General features: G+C 48.8%; 2 protein-coding genes across 2 annotated transcripts; one reads left to right on the top strand and one right to left on the bottom strand.

The window, feature by feature from the left end:
* Positions 1 to 262: 262 nt before the first annotated feature.
* Positions 263 to 4,210, bottom strand: BBLN (bublin coiled coil protein). Its single transcript, XM_090022678.1, has 2 exons — positions 4,052 to 4,210; positions 263 to 1,297 (listed from the first exon to the last, which is right to left on the bottom strand). The coding sequence occupies exons 1-2, from the start codon at positions 4,134 to 4,136 to the stop codon at positions 1,101 to 1,103; spliced, it is 282 nt and encodes a 93-aa protein (XP_089878804.1). The 5' UTR covers positions 4,137 to 4,210; the 3' UTR covers positions 263 to 1,100.
* Positions 4,211 to 6,158: 1,948 nt separating this feature from the next.
* PTGES2 (prostaglandin E synthase 2) lies at positions 6,159 to 14,448 on the top strand. The gene is made up of 7 exons (XM_090022677.1): positions 6,159 to 6,431; positions 8,094 to 8,288; positions 9,069 to 9,124; positions 9,771 to 9,923; positions 10,552 to 10,752; positions 12,544 to 12,661; positions 13,537 to 14,448. The coding sequence occupies exons 1-7, from the start codon at positions 6,186 to 6,188 to the stop codon at positions 13,687 to 13,689; spliced, it is 1,122 nt and encodes a 373-aa protein (XP_089878803.1). The 5' UTR covers positions 6,159 to 6,185; the 3' UTR covers positions 13,690 to 14,448.
* Positions 14,449 to 15,032: the final 584 nt, after the last annotated feature.

Below are 15,032 nucleotides of genomic sequence, written 5' to 3'. Positions count from 1 at the left end.
GCTTAGGGCTTGGACTAGAAAAGCCAGCTGTCTCTTGAGGGCATTCCTCATCCTCAGATCATGTGCTCTAATAATCACGTTATGAGACTAATGGAATTTCCACTGCTGAGATGAGATCACCCTTAGATGACCAGTGTGTGCTCCTTTACAGTGTCCTCTACTGCCTCAAGCCAACACTTTCTAGGGTCAGGATACAGGTTAGAACACAGGCTCAGTTACTAGTACAGGATGCAGAAAGCAAACCTCAGAAGAGACTTCCCAGTGTGGTTAGGCTCAAGGCAATTTTAATAAAACAATCTATCTTATAAATAGTTCCTCTGAATGTTCCAAAACTTTAAGCTGTACAAAAAAAATCCAGTAGTGAAATACGAACAACTGCTTCATAATGCTGGCACCAGGCTGTATCAATAAGAGCTAGAAACAAGTCACGATAAGCTCCCATTTACATCTTCTTGGAAGAGGGAGTCCAGGTGGCCAATCTTGTGCTCTAGGAAGTTAACCAGCCTCTCAATCAGAGCTTGTATAGAACTGACAAAGTGAATTAGAATGGAACAGGGCAGGAGACTGACTGGGACACTAGCCTCTGGCAGAAGCATGTCATCTTGCCCAGGATTAAAGCTAGGAACAAAACTGCGGCTGGGACAGCACCACTGTTTGCTAGAAGAGTGCCAGCACTGTACACCTTACAATTCCCATGTTAGGAGGAAAGACAGGCTAGAAGATACAGGTATAGACACCCTCCCCAAGCAGTTTCAGCTGTGCAGGACAGCCGACTCCATTTCACATGGCCTGTGACATGAACAACAAGACTTCCCATGGGCTAGTTCCAGTGGAGACACTGGTGGCTCCATGCTGGAGTTAAATGGCATGTTGAAGGATCAACTTCCCCCACACCTACTCTTTTTTACCTATGTAGTACAAGTCACACCACTTAAAGAGAAAACACATAAATATACAGAAAGGGCAGAAAATTAAACCACTAGAGGGGACACAGCAAGCAGGATGTGCCTTTTCTATTCAAGTTTACATTTAAACCAAGGAGTGGAAGTCCCTGGGGAAGTATCAACCAGGAGACACGGTTTGTGCACAAACTGATGGAACTAGCTGGTTGGCTCTGGTCCCTGCATGTCAGTTTGCCTGTCCTGCTCCTCACTCAGCTGCTGCTGAAACTCCAGACGTGTCTGCCGGTTGGATTCCAGCAGCTCCTTCAGGCGGGCGTGGAGGTAATCATTCTTCTCCTCCAAGTGATCCAGACAGGAGTTGATCTGGTCCAGCATGGAGTTTATTGCTGCATATTCTAGGGGGAAAGAGCAGAACAATTTCAACTTCTGTAAGAGTTCTAGCAGTGTGGTCCCTACTGGACTGAAGAGGCGGAGTAGATGTGCCCAGAATACACAAGGCAGCATGTATAGGTAAAATGCAACTGCATCTCATCACATAGATGTGGTTTGGACAGTCAATAGGACATGGTGGTTTGGGCACCTGGTGATGTGACATAGGGTTTTTTACCTCTGTGCAACAGCACAGCCTGGGAGTGGCCATCTAACCTGAACTGCATGCAAGTTGTTGGGTTCAGGCCTGTTCCCAAGGAATTGGCAATCTAAAAATGCAGGAAATCTGAACTGATCTCAGGGCTAAATTAACCTATTTAAACTTCTGTGGTAGGTTTGTCTGCTCAGGGCATGGACAGTGTGGCAGGGTACTGCAGAAGAGCTTACACTGCCTGGAGGACTTGCATCTTCAGGGTGTTTAATCTGGGACCTGTCACTTAAGGGTCTGGCCTGGGTTAAACTGCTACAACATCACAGCATCTCTCATGGTTGAGGCAGGGGGGAATCCCATTTCAAGGGCCAAATGGAAACATCTCAACATCCCAGGAGCAATAAAACTGGAGGCACGCTGATTCATCCACCCCAAGCTGTTAACCCATTTGCTGAGACCATGCTGGTCTCGTTTGACCATTTAAGACCCCACATGAGAAGAGAAAATCTAGTCTAAACCAGCTGTGCAGGATCAAAGTAGCATGCCACACAGTTGGCACAAACTGACCTGATGGCAAGGCTCAAGCTGGTTCCCCAGCCTAGGTCCTCGTTCAAAGGACAAGATGAAATGCTCATTCCACTCAAGTATGATTGAATTTTATAACAGAATTAGATCAACTTTCACTTGGAGACATCCTTCATGTTACCTGAAGCAACACACCTGCACAGTCATTACCACTATGAAATGCTTGGGGCACAGCCCTATCCTCACTAAAGCTTCAGGCCTGCACCATGTGCTGCCATACCAAGATTCCTGACCATATTTCCATTTTAGGTGTGGCATTGAAGCAAGCAACTTTGACTTGACATGATCTAAACAGTTTCATTGTATTCCCATTCAAGTGACCCACCCTTGGCCCAGGACAGTACTGTTTTGAAGCTGTCAGGATGTTTCATCCTCTGACCTCATGAGACATCAGGGCCTGTGTCAGCAGCCCTCCTCTCCCACCAGAGCTCATGCAGCCACCATTCAATAGGGGAACAGGAGCAATACACAGGGCAGTTACAGAGGATCCTGTGCTTGGAAGTAAAAGGAACTAGCAACTGGTGCACTGGGTTCATCTGGTCAGTTTATGTCATGTGCCCAGGCTATGGGCTCATCAGCCAGCCAGATGAGACAAGTCTATTTTTAAATCAGTACCGGCCTTATGGCTGGGTCCCCTGAACAGAACCACCGTTAATCCCTGGGTGCTGCATTCTCCTCTGAGCTATGGGCAGAGGAGCAGTTTAGAAGTGCAAGTTTCAGCACAGCCTCTGAGAAAGCAAAGGCTTTTTGGACAACTGATAGATGTTGCTGCATTGCTCTTCCCCTTGTGGCATAAAGAAAACCAGAGAGTGGAGACCCCCAAAAAGGCAGAAAAACTCTGCAAATAAGCAAGGAAGGAGAGGCAGATGTTCAACCCAGCAAGGAACACCACAGGTGTTATCAGGTACTCAGCAAATCAGCTGCTGAATGTCTGCAGAAATGCAACATGAAGCCACAAGGGGAATATACCAGGAGTTCCTGGTATGACACAAGCTGTAGCAGGGGAGGTTCAGCCACTGGACCAATGAATGCAGACAGTAGCCACTGGCAACTCCACTAGAGAAGAGCATACTAAGGTGTCAGCAAGGGACAACAGAACTGTGTGTTGTTTCTGGATAGCCAACACACAAAAAACTGCAAGATTTAACAGAACTATGAAGTCATCTAATGAGTCTCCACTGGCAATGATATACTTTGGAACAAATGCCTTGACAAGACCTAGAACTATACAGATACAGAAAGCTTCAAGAGATCTTAGGAAGGAGCTGTAGAAAAGTCCAAACTCTCTTGAGATCCTACAGGTCTACCAAGCAAGCAAGAGCAGGTGCTGAAGCTGAACTCGATTCCCTGGCTGGTGCACAGCTGAAAAAGCTGCAAGGAGCATTGAGGGGTGCCACAGCCTGTATCCCACTGGCACGGGTCTAGTTTACTCAGCTGGAGCAGCAAAGAGGACATGGCCCAAAGCAGTGGGGAGGCATGCAGAGGCAAACCCAGTACAGTCTGGGGTGTGTTCTGAACAAGGCAACCAGGACTCGCAGTAGAGATGATTTATTAGACCAACAAGATTTTTGCAAAAAAAATGCCTTTAATTGCAATTCCTTCTGAACAAACTATTGCAGCCTGACAAAGGAGGAGGAAGGAATTTCCACTCGCTTATATGGCAGCACAACAGTGATGCAGCCCTGACCCTCCAGAGGCGAGGATTTCTGATTGGGCCAAGGATGCAGGCGGGTAAGGTTGGCCACGATCCCCAGTGCAAGGCACTACAAAGAGCCCTGAGGAAGAGCGCTCGGCATCCAGATCTTGCACCGCTGGCCCAGGCAGAGCTCGCCCTCGCCTCAGGGACAGGCAGGCGCAGGGCTTCCCACAACCGTGGCCTGGCCCCAACCCCCGCAGCAAACCCCCGTCTCCCCGGAGGCGGGCGCACTGCGTGGCCGTTTTGCCTTGGGCCAAGCAGAGCCGGCTCTGCCCGGGCGCCGCTCACCTTCCTCCCCGAAGCTGTCCTCGCCGCCATCCTCGCCCGGCCCCGCGCCGCCCGCCACGTGCGGCTCCCCGTTCGGCCCCGACATGCTGCGCCCGCAACGAAAGCCGCCAAGCCCCGCCCCCTACCGGCGAGGGGCGGAGCCATCTTGACCCGGAAGGGGGCGGAGCGATAGCGGCCGAGGCGCCGGCGGGGGGGGGTCACGTGGTGGGGGCGGGGCTTGTGGTCAGCGCGGCCCCGCCCCGGAAGTAAAGTGGTTGGCAGGGAGTGGAGCTGGCGAGTTGTGGGCGGGCGGGTTTTTGGGTCTCCTGTCCCGGGGAGAGGCCTAGGTGCGATCAGCAAAGAAGCGCGGGAGGTGCAATGTGGGCGTCCCTGCGCCTCCGGAGAGCCGCAGATTGCGGGGCAGGAAGGGGCGTGGGAAGATCAGCGGGTCCAGCCGCCTGCACCAGGCAGGAAAGTGTCCATCACCACTGGCTAGTGGCTGTCCCGCCTCTTCTTGAACACTTCCAGCCCTGGGGAGTCCCCCGCTTCCCCGGCAGACAGGGTCTTCGGGTAAGACCCGCTCCAATCCTTGGAAAAATGCTTCTTAGCAAGCTGTCGGGTTTGAACCTGACAGCTTGCTACCGAGAAGTTTCCCAGTGATTCGTGTGGCTCTAATCGAAGAGCTCGGATTCACCCAAAGAGTCTCCTCTGCCCGCGTCCTTAGACCAACCCAGCACCCCGGCACCCCCACAGCCGCCCTGGGCAGCCCTTGTGCAGCACCTGCGGCTTCACAGAGGACTGGAATATCTGGGTTAATCTCTGAGAGCCTTGGACGAGGGCTGCTGTAGAAGTGCAAACGGCTATTATCCACTCCTCGTTTATAAGCAGTAGACTGTAGGACCTCTGTACTTCATCAAGATGCAATCACAGCACAAGCCGAGAAATCTGGGCCAGTACTTTGCACCAGCCTAGCACTCGAGGTGGGGAATGGGGGGGCATGAAACCACATGGAGATGGAAAGAAGGGGGCTGCCCTCCTTTCCAGAAGTGCAGCTTTCTCCTTTCCATCTCCAGGTGGATTCATAAAGCAGAGGGGAGGATTAGATGAGCAGTGCAGTCACAGCAGAGGGTGGAGATGAGTATACTTTTCTTCAAAACTGGGGGAAAAAACCTCACTAAATATTCACAACCACCATCTTGACCTTTGTTTTCCATGTAAACAATTGCTCTGCTGCCTGCAAAGGATGTTTTATTCATGTCCGTCCACTCAGAGGCAGGCCAGGTTCTTGGGGTAAATGTGTCATCTTGTATTCAACCAGTTGCTCTTTGCAAGCTTTTGGGCACAGACGCCCTTCTTCGGGCAATCAGGACTCATAGGACGGGTGATATGTTTTATTAGACCAAGATTTTTGCAAAAAAGTTTCTTTAATTGCAAGCTTTCGGGCACAAGCACCTTTCACTGGGCACGGGAGAAAAGATTGTAAACGTCCTCCTAAGTAGAAAGAAAAGTTCATATTTCATAGGTGTTCATGGAGTCAATAGATGGACAACTCCTCTGGGCAGGCAGTTCATCGCTGGTCTGGACAGACGAGGCTTTTTGGGTGAACCTGATCTTTTATTAGACCAACTTAGCTGGTGTGGAGCCTCGCACCTCCTGTGAGGATCCCGTGAGGATCTGTTACCTTGAAACAAAGGCAGGATCTCAGGCTTCACCTGGTCACAGTTGCTTCCCGCTTTTGGAAAATATGAAGATTTCATTTTTCAAAACCAGCTAAAACTCGTTTTCTTCCAGGTGTCAGGCATCTAGGTTGTAGCCGTATTGGTCCAGACGCGTACTAGACGAGAGGATCTCTTTTATCAGACCAACAAGATTTTTGCAAAAAAAACAAAAAAAAACTCCTTTCGTTGCAAGCTTTCGGGCGCACACACCCTTCGTCAGGCATTGCAGGTGCCTCTCCCTATGCCTGAAGAAGGGCGTCGGTGCCCGAAAGCTTGCAAGGAGCGGTTTCCCCCCAACCTTTTCGCGGGTCGAAGACGGGCGGACGCACCGGACGCCGGGGCCTGGCGGGGCTATTTCAACAGCTCCCGGCAGATGGCGCTGTCTCTAAAGTCTCTTCGGTTTCGGGGCCCGCCCGCGCCGCTTTTTGCAGGTGAAGATGGCAGCTGCCGGCTGCGGCTGGCGGTGCGTGCGGCCGCTCACGTGGCGGGCGCGGGCGGCGGCCCCGGGGCTCCTGCGGGCCCCGGGCAGGGCCTACTGCGTCCCCCCCGGCGCGGGCCCGGCCACACGGGGCCGCCTGCTGGCGGGGACTGCTTTTGCCTTAGGGGGCGGCTTCGGCCTCTACCAAACCCTCCAGCATCGCTTGAAGACCCGGGAGCACCTTGCAAAGCAGGAGCCCGCCCAGGTACCTCCCCTCCCGGCCCGGGCCCCGGTGGAAATGTGTCTGCAGCCTCCCAGCCTCACCTGCATTGCTACGTCCCCCTAGGGCTCGGAAATCTGGGTCATTCATGCCCGTGGCAAAATGTTGAGGCCGGGAACCCTTTTCCCAGCCCAGATTTGATTGACTTATTTTTTTTTCCATCCGTCCTTTTATATTTTCCACAGAAAATGTTGAATATAGTGTTGCCCCTCTGTTGTGTCCTGTAGCTGAACCCCTCAGATGCTCAGGGACACCCTTTTCCCACGTCTTATAGCTGCGCTGGTTGTCCCTGATAGACGGGTTTGTTTGAAAACAAATCCGCTCTTTAATGATTCCCACAGCAGGGTCCTGCTTTAGGAGAGAATAAAAGGGATGGCATGGGGGTAAAAATGTTAATAATAATAATAATAAAAAAAAGGCTCAATGGCATGACTAGTAACTCTTTTACTTTATTCAAATGAAAACTTGCAGATTTAGTCAACTTGGTGGGAAGAAATCGGGCATCTCCATTTTGCTTTTGTTTCTGTTTGCTTTCTACTTTGTTGTTCTGAGGCACTACTAGCTTGATGCTGCCGCATTTGGACTTGCAGACCTGTTTTAAAAAAGACTCAAATCGTGTTGGAAAAGCATTTCTAACAGTTATGCAAATAACAATCCCCAGTTTGCTACTGGATTTTGGAAGGAAATAACTTCGATGTTAAAAACAAGCCCTAAACATTGTTCTCTTTGAGTGAATGAGCACATTCCTTCTATTTGTATGAATAAAAAGAATGTGATTGCAGAGGGACAGGAAGAGCAGCGCTGCCGTGCTGGGACAAAGTGTCTTCTGTCAGCTAATTAGTTCTTGCAGACCTGCCCACCCCGAGGGTTATGTAAGCAGGTGAACAGATACAGGCTGAAATAAGGCAGTTGTTTGACAGTGTATGAATAATCATCAAGGCACATTCATGCTGCTGTGGTAGAAGTGTGTTTTGTCTAATATTGTGGGCTCGATGCTTCATCCTGTCTGCACCTAGCGCTCTCATTGAATGTCAGGCGTGCCTGCAACACCAGGTCTTGTGCCTATGAACTCTCAGCTTATATAAGAAGTCATTGCTTCCTGGAATAGCCCACTAGATCTTTTTTTTTCCTATCTTCCTCGTAATTTGAATACTATTGCTCATTACTATAGTATGTGAACACCCTTCTAAAATCAGTAGAAAAGTCCTCAATAGATTTCATTAGTTTTCAGTTTTTCTTGGATCATATTATTTTTACTGTTGGGTCTTGTTCTGTTAGATTAATTTGTTCCAGAGTTGAGTGGTTTTCATTTGTTAATTTGCCTGATTTACTGTGGTAGAAGTGCGTGTCAGTGTTGTGTCATTCTTGGGGAGAAAGCTCCCTAGACAAAGCCTTATATTCTTAGGAGTTTGGAAATATAGGGTCAAGACAAAGGGAAATTTAGAAAAATAGATATCCTTTAAGCATGAAAGCTGAATCTTTGTCATGCCATTGGACAAAACATGAGTTAACCAGAAGCTGTGAGCTGTGATGTTGATGATCAGGTTAGGAATCCGAATGCCAGATCTCGGCCCAACACAAATACAGTACGTGAAAATGATATGTAAGTTGAATAAATAATCTTCTATCATCTTCCTTTCCTCACAGCTTCCTGAAGGTAGTCTGCAGCTGACTCTCTACCAGTACAAAACTTGCCCGTTCTGCAGTAAGGTCCGAGCTTTCCTCGATTATCATGGGCTGCCCTATGAAATTGTGGAGGTGAACCCAGTAATGAGGAAGGAGATCAAATTCTCCTCCTACAGGAAGGTGCCCATTCTTCTTGCCAACACTGGAAACTCTCTGGTGAGTCTCTTGTGTGCCCAGTGCTTGGCTCTTCCAGTACCTGATTCTGAAGTTCCCTCCAGCATTGGGTCACTAGCTGAGCACAGGCAGGGCTCACATGGTGATTCTCTATTTCCAAAGCAGCTTAGAATCTTTTATTGCTCTTTTTATGACTGTAGCTTCAGCTACCACTTCCTTAGTCTCACATATTATCCTGAGATCCCTCCTGCCCTGCCCCTTCCCCCACCCCCTCATGGCCCAGTTTTTCCCAGCAATGACGATCGCTGCTGTTTCTTAAGGATCACAAAGTAAGCGTAAAGGAAGGTAAGACTGTAAAGTCCAATAGAATTTTTGCTCCCACCCCTATGCAGAAAATGGGTATGTTGTACTGAAGTCAATGGGAACTGCCTTTATTATGCAGGGGAAGAATTAGGCTTAAGGACATGCAGGATTTCAGCCCCTGCTGTGTCTTTTCACAAGGCTGTATTTATTCTGGTGATGATGACAACTCAAATTGAAACTTACTCAAGTTGCGTTTGTACTTCATAGTCATTAGTCTCAGCTTTCGAATGAGAAGTCATCTTTGGTTTCCATCATAGACCTCTCCAGAGCAATTAACGTGGTAGATACCAGGGGCAGTGACAATGTTGGGAGCACAGACGTGTCTTTGGGAATAAACCATTCAGGGGAGAGGGAACTTGAAGATTAGAAGGGGGGTTGAGTTGGTAAACCCTCTTATGTGTTCTTCCTCCTTAACTCCATCAACTTCTCCATAATGGTGGTTTTAATTCTGTTTTGCAGCAACTGAATGACTCTTCAGTGATCATCAGTGCAATAAAGACTTATCTCGTTTCCAGGTAAGAAAGCTGAGTCATGAGAGTGGAGTTGTGTGAACTGTCCTATACAAACTAGAAAAAGAATTGCCCCATCAGCCATTTGGTTGTTCAATATCTTGTTACCCCCAAAACTCTGTGGCTCTAGACAGACATGTCTGATAAAGCCAGCCTTTGGTGAGCTAGGTAAACCCTGGATATATATGAGTATATAATGCACATACATGCATCAATATATGTCAGGATAGCTCTTGTATTTTAGCACGACCTTTTTTTTCCTGTAGAATTCTTCCTTTGCACAAAGAAGATTTTAAACTTGAAATCTAGTAGCCTGGTGTCAAGATATTGGGTGAGGTAGATTTCACTCCAGATTGCCCTTCCCCACTTGTAGCCTTTTCACAGCACCATTGACACCAGCAGGCTATCTTGGGGTCTGGAACCACATTGATTGTAACTGCACTTCATGGTGGAACGGAAATAGTAAAAGAGAAAATACAAACAGGACATAGAAGCCCCTTAGACTGGAAGTTTCTGAGCCTCATAGGGATACATGTTTACATCAGAGTCTGTATTGTCAAAACAGTTGTTATTTTGTTGCACCAAAGAGAGGGTTCAATAGGAGCTGTTTTTCAGCTGGTACAGCAGAATCTGACTGTATTTCTGCCCGCAGGAAGAAGAGCTTAGAAGAGATTGTGACATTTTATCCTGCTATGAAAAGTGTGAATGAGCAGGGCAAGGAGGTGACTGAGTATGGGAACAAGTACTGGCTCATGCTGGATGAAACTGAGACTCAGCAGGTGTATTCCACCAAAGAAATGCTAGTGTAAGCATCCCCTTTGGGCTTGGAGCTTTTAATCTGATTCACAGTGGCCCTCCCACATCATCCGGGAGAACAGGAATAGAATCCTCCTAATGCTGCTGTTGATGGAACAGGCACCACAGCAGCACTGGAATGGCTTTGTTTGAAATGACTTGCAAAATATAATCAGTGTATGCATGTTAACGTGCAGGGGTGCAGAGAGCCTCAAAGATTGCTCCAGTTTCTTTTCCTGCATGCTGTCCTCTGAGGAGAATAGGCATGGCTGACTTAAAGTCTGTGTTGCTCTGAGTTAGCCAGAGGAAGACCTTCACTGCAGATTTGCAGGAGGCTCCATGAGGGTGGAACGTCAGTTTCTCCTGGACTCTCTAGTCTGATGTAAATAATCAAAAGACAGTTTAAAACTGCAGTTTGCCGCCTCTTATTTAATTTTGGAAATGGAGCAGTTTGGTATGCGGAGGATCCCTGCTGACCTCAGTTTAGGGAGAAATGGAGCAGGCTGGCTGGGACCTCAGTTGCACTCATCTTTTGCAGAAGCTCCAGCTGTGGTCATTGGGATTCCAACTGTGTCAGCTCCCACAGCACAATGTGTCTAACCTTGTTCACTAAGAATAATTTCTTGGCATGTTTACAGGGAGGAAATTAAATGGCGAAAGTGGGTGGATGACTGGCTTGTTCACCTCATCTCCCCCAATGTTTACCGCACACCAAGAGAGGCCCTGGCATCCTTTGATTACATTGTTCGTGAGGGCAAGTTTGGTACCATGGAAGGTTTTTTTGCCAAATACGTGGGGGCGCTGGCCATGTTCTTCATTGGCAAGAGGCTGAAGAGCAGGTTGGTACCACTGAGGCAACCACATAGGAGGGGGATTCCCTCTTCATCCTATTGGAGTTTGACTATATTAGGCCTGAATTTCAAATGTGAAATCATTCTGCCTTGTATCCATTTCCTGCCAAAATATCAGTTAATAACTGATCTCAAATTCTGTTTCAAAGATCACTTTGAATAAGTGCTGAGTGTTGTATCTGAGGCTCGTTTAGGGGGCTCAAGTGTCTTGTTGGTGCAGTGCAGTTCCTGATGCTACATGCACCCGGGGAGGCACAGGGCATGTGTGCTCCTGAATCTGCATGGGGCGAGAGGGCTGCAGCTGCTATGCTGAGCTCTTCCCAGTGGGAGCTGGGCCAAGCTGCACTTGGGTGGGTGGCAGCAGTGCTGGGAGTGGGGCTATGGCAGGAGGGCAGCAGCCACCCCAAAAGTTGCTGTAGCCTCCCCAACCCCACCTCCCAGTGCTGCTACCATCCACCTCAAGCACAGCCCAGCCTCTTCCCTCCTGCTCTGGGAAGAGCCTGGCACGGGCCCAGCCTCAGCCTGCAGCCTGCCCCGCTCTGTGCAGATCTGGGGGTACATGCCCCTATGCCCTTCTAAGGTGCCTGCAGCAGCAGAAGCTATGACTCCCTCCCTGCACCAGGCACCTTGTCCCAGCTGTGCAGGGCCTTCCCTGCTGCAACCCTACTCCCTCCCTCACCGTCGTGGGGTGGGGGGGTGCAGATCGAGGCCCCAGCAGTGAGGGAGGGAGAGGGGCACAGGCAGGGCCTGGGTTGAGTGGGTCCCCAGCCAGGCTGGGTGGTGGGACAAGCAGGAGCCCAGGGGGCACATGCCCCATGATCCGTGTTTGGGGTTGGGGCAGCTGCTGCTGTGCGCTGGGCTTTGAGCCCCACTGCTCTGAGAGCCACATGATACCATATGCACCTCACCACTGGACGGGCAGGGGCGTGGGGCAGATGCAGCGGGGCTCAAACCCCACCTCCACCCTGGACACAGATTGGGGGGCACATGCTCCCCAGGCCCCTGCTTGTCCCACCACCTGGCCCAGCTGGGGCCCCACTCACCCCAGTCCCTGCTCCTGCCTGTGCCCTGCTCCCTCCTTCCCTCATCCCTGAGGCCTCAATCTGCACCACCCCTTCCCCCACAGACTTGCCTGTTGGGGGGGAAAGCATTTGTATGCACACATGCTCATTCCCCCCCCCCCATCATTTTTTCTCCCTCCACCTATGGTGAATGGTGCAACAAATAGGATAGGAATCAGAAGTAGTTTTTGATCCTTTAAGCTGAACAATAATTTGAAGTGGTGATCGTTTTAGAATTGGCATTCCACTGTAGGTCTATTAAATTTTTCCCATGGCTGTAGTGACTATAAAAGACTTTTCTATTCTTATATGAAGGGAATGTTGGGATTTGTCCTTCTTTGGATTTTCCCTTTTTACAAATGCCCTTTTTAATCCAGTTTTTCAGTGCTATAACTAAGATTACCAAGATGCAATGAGGTCTTTTGACATCCAGAATTACTTTTCTGGATATCTGGAATATTGGCTCTTTAACCACTAGACCAAATAGCTTCTAAACCATTTACTCCACTCTGCATATTATTTGCAGTCGTTCAAGTAGGGACTATTGCTTTGTGGGCTACTAAGCCGCTTACCTTTGAAATGCAAGATACCTGGCCTTTCTGTTTAGTTTCTTAAATATGTTGCATTTTAGTATAGCCTAATCCATGGGAAGAGTAATGATGGAAGAAACAGAAATAAATAACCGTGTTAAAGAACAGTATAATGTCTCTTCATACAGACATCATCTTCAGGATAATGTTCGGGAAGATTTATATGAAGCAGCTGACGACTGGGTAAAAGCTATTGGCGAACAGCAACTGTTCATGGGAGGCAGTCAGCCAAATCTTGCTGACTTGGTAAGAGACTAATCAGGCCCATGGATTTCTGTATGCTCATTTACATATAATTCTCATCCAGCCACCTATACGCATGGAATGGTTATTGGGGTGACGTATTTTATGTATAATCATTCTGTTTTTGGTCTAGATGTCAGAGAAGTATTACAAGAGTAATAGGAATTGTGATGTCTGCCTGACAGTTGTGTCATGCGTGTGGGGGGAGAACTTATTCCACTGCACATATGAAGAGAGGTCAAGAATATGCAGTCAGCATGGGTCTGTGTGTGCAGCTTGGTTTCCTGCTAGTTGCCTGCCCACCAGCCCACATACTCCAAGCTTGCATCTTGCAGACTGCTCAGGGGAGGGTGGTGGTAGTTATCTGGAGCAGTTCGCTGCAAGCTTCCAGTGCTACAGCTGGATATGAACGAGCAGAAACTTGGAGCCCCGTTGACTTGCATAGGACTCCACAGGGGCATCAGGGCTACCTTACAGAAATTACACTGTAGGGTTGGGACCGTAAATCATCTCGTCCAGCACCACCAGCTCTCGTTAAAATGAAAGTGGCTTCTGTTTTACTTTGAAACAAAGTCTGCATAGGTAGGTAGAAATTCTACTGGGTGCTTTTCTGTCAGCTCTGTATCCATGTCACCGCCTTTTAGTCATTCTTCAGTGATATCAAACCCTGAACCCTGTACCTGTTTTGTGAGTGTGCTGCTTATGTGCCTGTGTAATGTGTGCAACTGTCTCAATCACCCTGGCTAATTGGAGTGCTGGAATGGGTTGTAGGGCAGAGAAACAGCTGTCCAGCACTTGCACTTAGTCAGGAGTGGAGAACTTCAGATTTGAGTTTGTTGTTTATCTCAGTTTCCAAACTCTGTCCTCTGTTGGCACAGGCAGTGTATGGAGTTCTCCGGGTCATGGAAGGGTTGGAAGCCTTTGATGATATGATGACTCACACCAAGATTCAGCCTTGGTACAATCGCATGGAGGTTGCCATTAAGGAGGCTGTCATCACAAACCAGCATCAGCTGCACCTGCTTGTCTAAAGTCTTCACCCAGGAAAAGCTTACGTTTTTAATTTTATTGAAAAAGAACTAGGTTGGCTTCTCCTTAACTGAAGTGCATGCCCACAGACTGTCCCATTTTATAGCTGAGAAGGGCCTCCATGAGACTAACCAAGCAAGATAGGTGTGCCTGGTTGTGCTATATATAGGTGTGAAATGTTGAATAATAGGAACATGTAAATGACCCTGAGCTTGGATCTCATTGGAAATGAGGGCAAGTTCTGTATTAGCTGCTGAGTGCAACAAACTGACTTTTTGCAAGGGCTCACCGTAGGCTGTTTATTATAACAAATCCCTGTAGTGGCTTGTTGACATTACAGCGAAACACAGATGTTTCAGGTGTATCCAGTTATGGCATCGGGCTCTATCTCCACTCTTCCAAGTTAACCTAAGGATCTTCCGGGCTATTTGAGATACCAAGTAACTCTTAAATGGCATTTGTGTTTATCCTGCAGTAAAATATAGTGCGGCACTGAAAGGGATCCCTATATATGCAATGGAAAAGGTGCTGCTGTCTGCAGGCCGTATGCATCCACTGCTTTCATGATAATGATGGTCTCTTTGAGCTGATTCTGCACTGGCAGGGAGGATATAGGCTTGCTTCTCTTTCTCTGCGGTTGTCGGTACCTCCCGCCTCTCGTCTACTGAGAGATTGGGACTCAGAGAGCACAACCCAGGCTGCGAATCATTATTTTGAAACGGTTATTTAAAAAGAGAAAACAATAAACCCTGTTCCTCTCATTGGTTACATGTGTTCCTGGGAGCATTGGCTGTGGTAGGATGGGAAGTATGAGAGCGAGTGCGTTTTACGCTCCTGGGGGCTCTGAATGCATCTGTTGTGCAAAAACAACAAAGGTTTTCCTGCAGTTGGCAAGTGGAGGGAGCCACGGCTCTGGGTTACACTTCATACTGTGAACTCTTAGTGGAAGTAGGATTTTTCTGCCCATCTCCATCTGCTGCTGGTGCTCGGTGGAAACGCTGCTCAGATCGCTGCCTGGATGCAAGACCATGCCGAGGAGCGAGAAGCCTCCAACTAGCCCCAGGCTTGGCTTTCCTTTCCCTTCTTTTCCTTTCTTTTCCCTGGTTGTCAGCTTGGCACGGGTCGGGGCAGGAGCCCTTCAAGGCAAATGATGATTGGAGGGGGTGGGGATTAAATATCTGTCTCGGACCTGGCCCCCTAGGCAACCTCCTGTCGCCCCAAGGTGTTAGGGTCCCAGAGGAAGCCACTTCCTGGATAACGACCGTTTATGGGGTGCAGGTGAGCTTTGAAAAAGGAACCGGGAATGCGCAACCCACTTCAGCCTCGTGGGAAGACTGGGAAGGAG

This window comes from Crocodylus siamensis, chromosome 11 (genome assembly GCF_052110815.1).
Source record: "Crocodylus siamensis isolate JL-2025a chromosome 11, ASM5211081v1, whole genome shotgun sequence".
NCBI lineage: Eukaryota > Metazoa > Chordata > Crocodylia > Crocodylidae > Crocodylus > Crocodylus siamensis.
Note: the sequence above shows the minus strand (reverse complement) of the source record. Positions and strands in the feature narration are given on the sequence as shown.

Excerpts from the sequence above, each read along its gene's own strand:
- BBLN (XM_090022678.1), bottom strand. The coding sequence starts at position 4,136 with ATGTCGGGGCCGAACGGGGAGCCGCACGTGGCGGGCGGCGCGGGGCCG. Across the intron at positions 1,298-4,051 it reads GGACAGCTTCGGGGAGGAAG|AATATGCAGCAATAAACTCC; the intron begins GTGAGCGGCGCC and ends CTTTCCCCCTAG.
- PTGES2 (XM_090022677.1), top strand. The coding sequence starts at position 6,186 with ATGGCAGCTGCCGGCTGCGGCTGGCGGTGCGTGCGGCCGCTCACGTGG. Across the intron at positions 6,432-8,093 it reads CAAAGCAGGAGCCCGCCCAG|CTTCCTGAAGGTAGTCTGCA; the intron begins GTACCTCCCCTC and ends CTTTCCTCACAG. Across the intron at positions 10,753-12,543 it reads GGCAAGAGGCTGAAGAGCAG|ACATCATCTTCAGGATAATG; the intron begins GTTGGTACCACT and ends CTCTTCATACAG.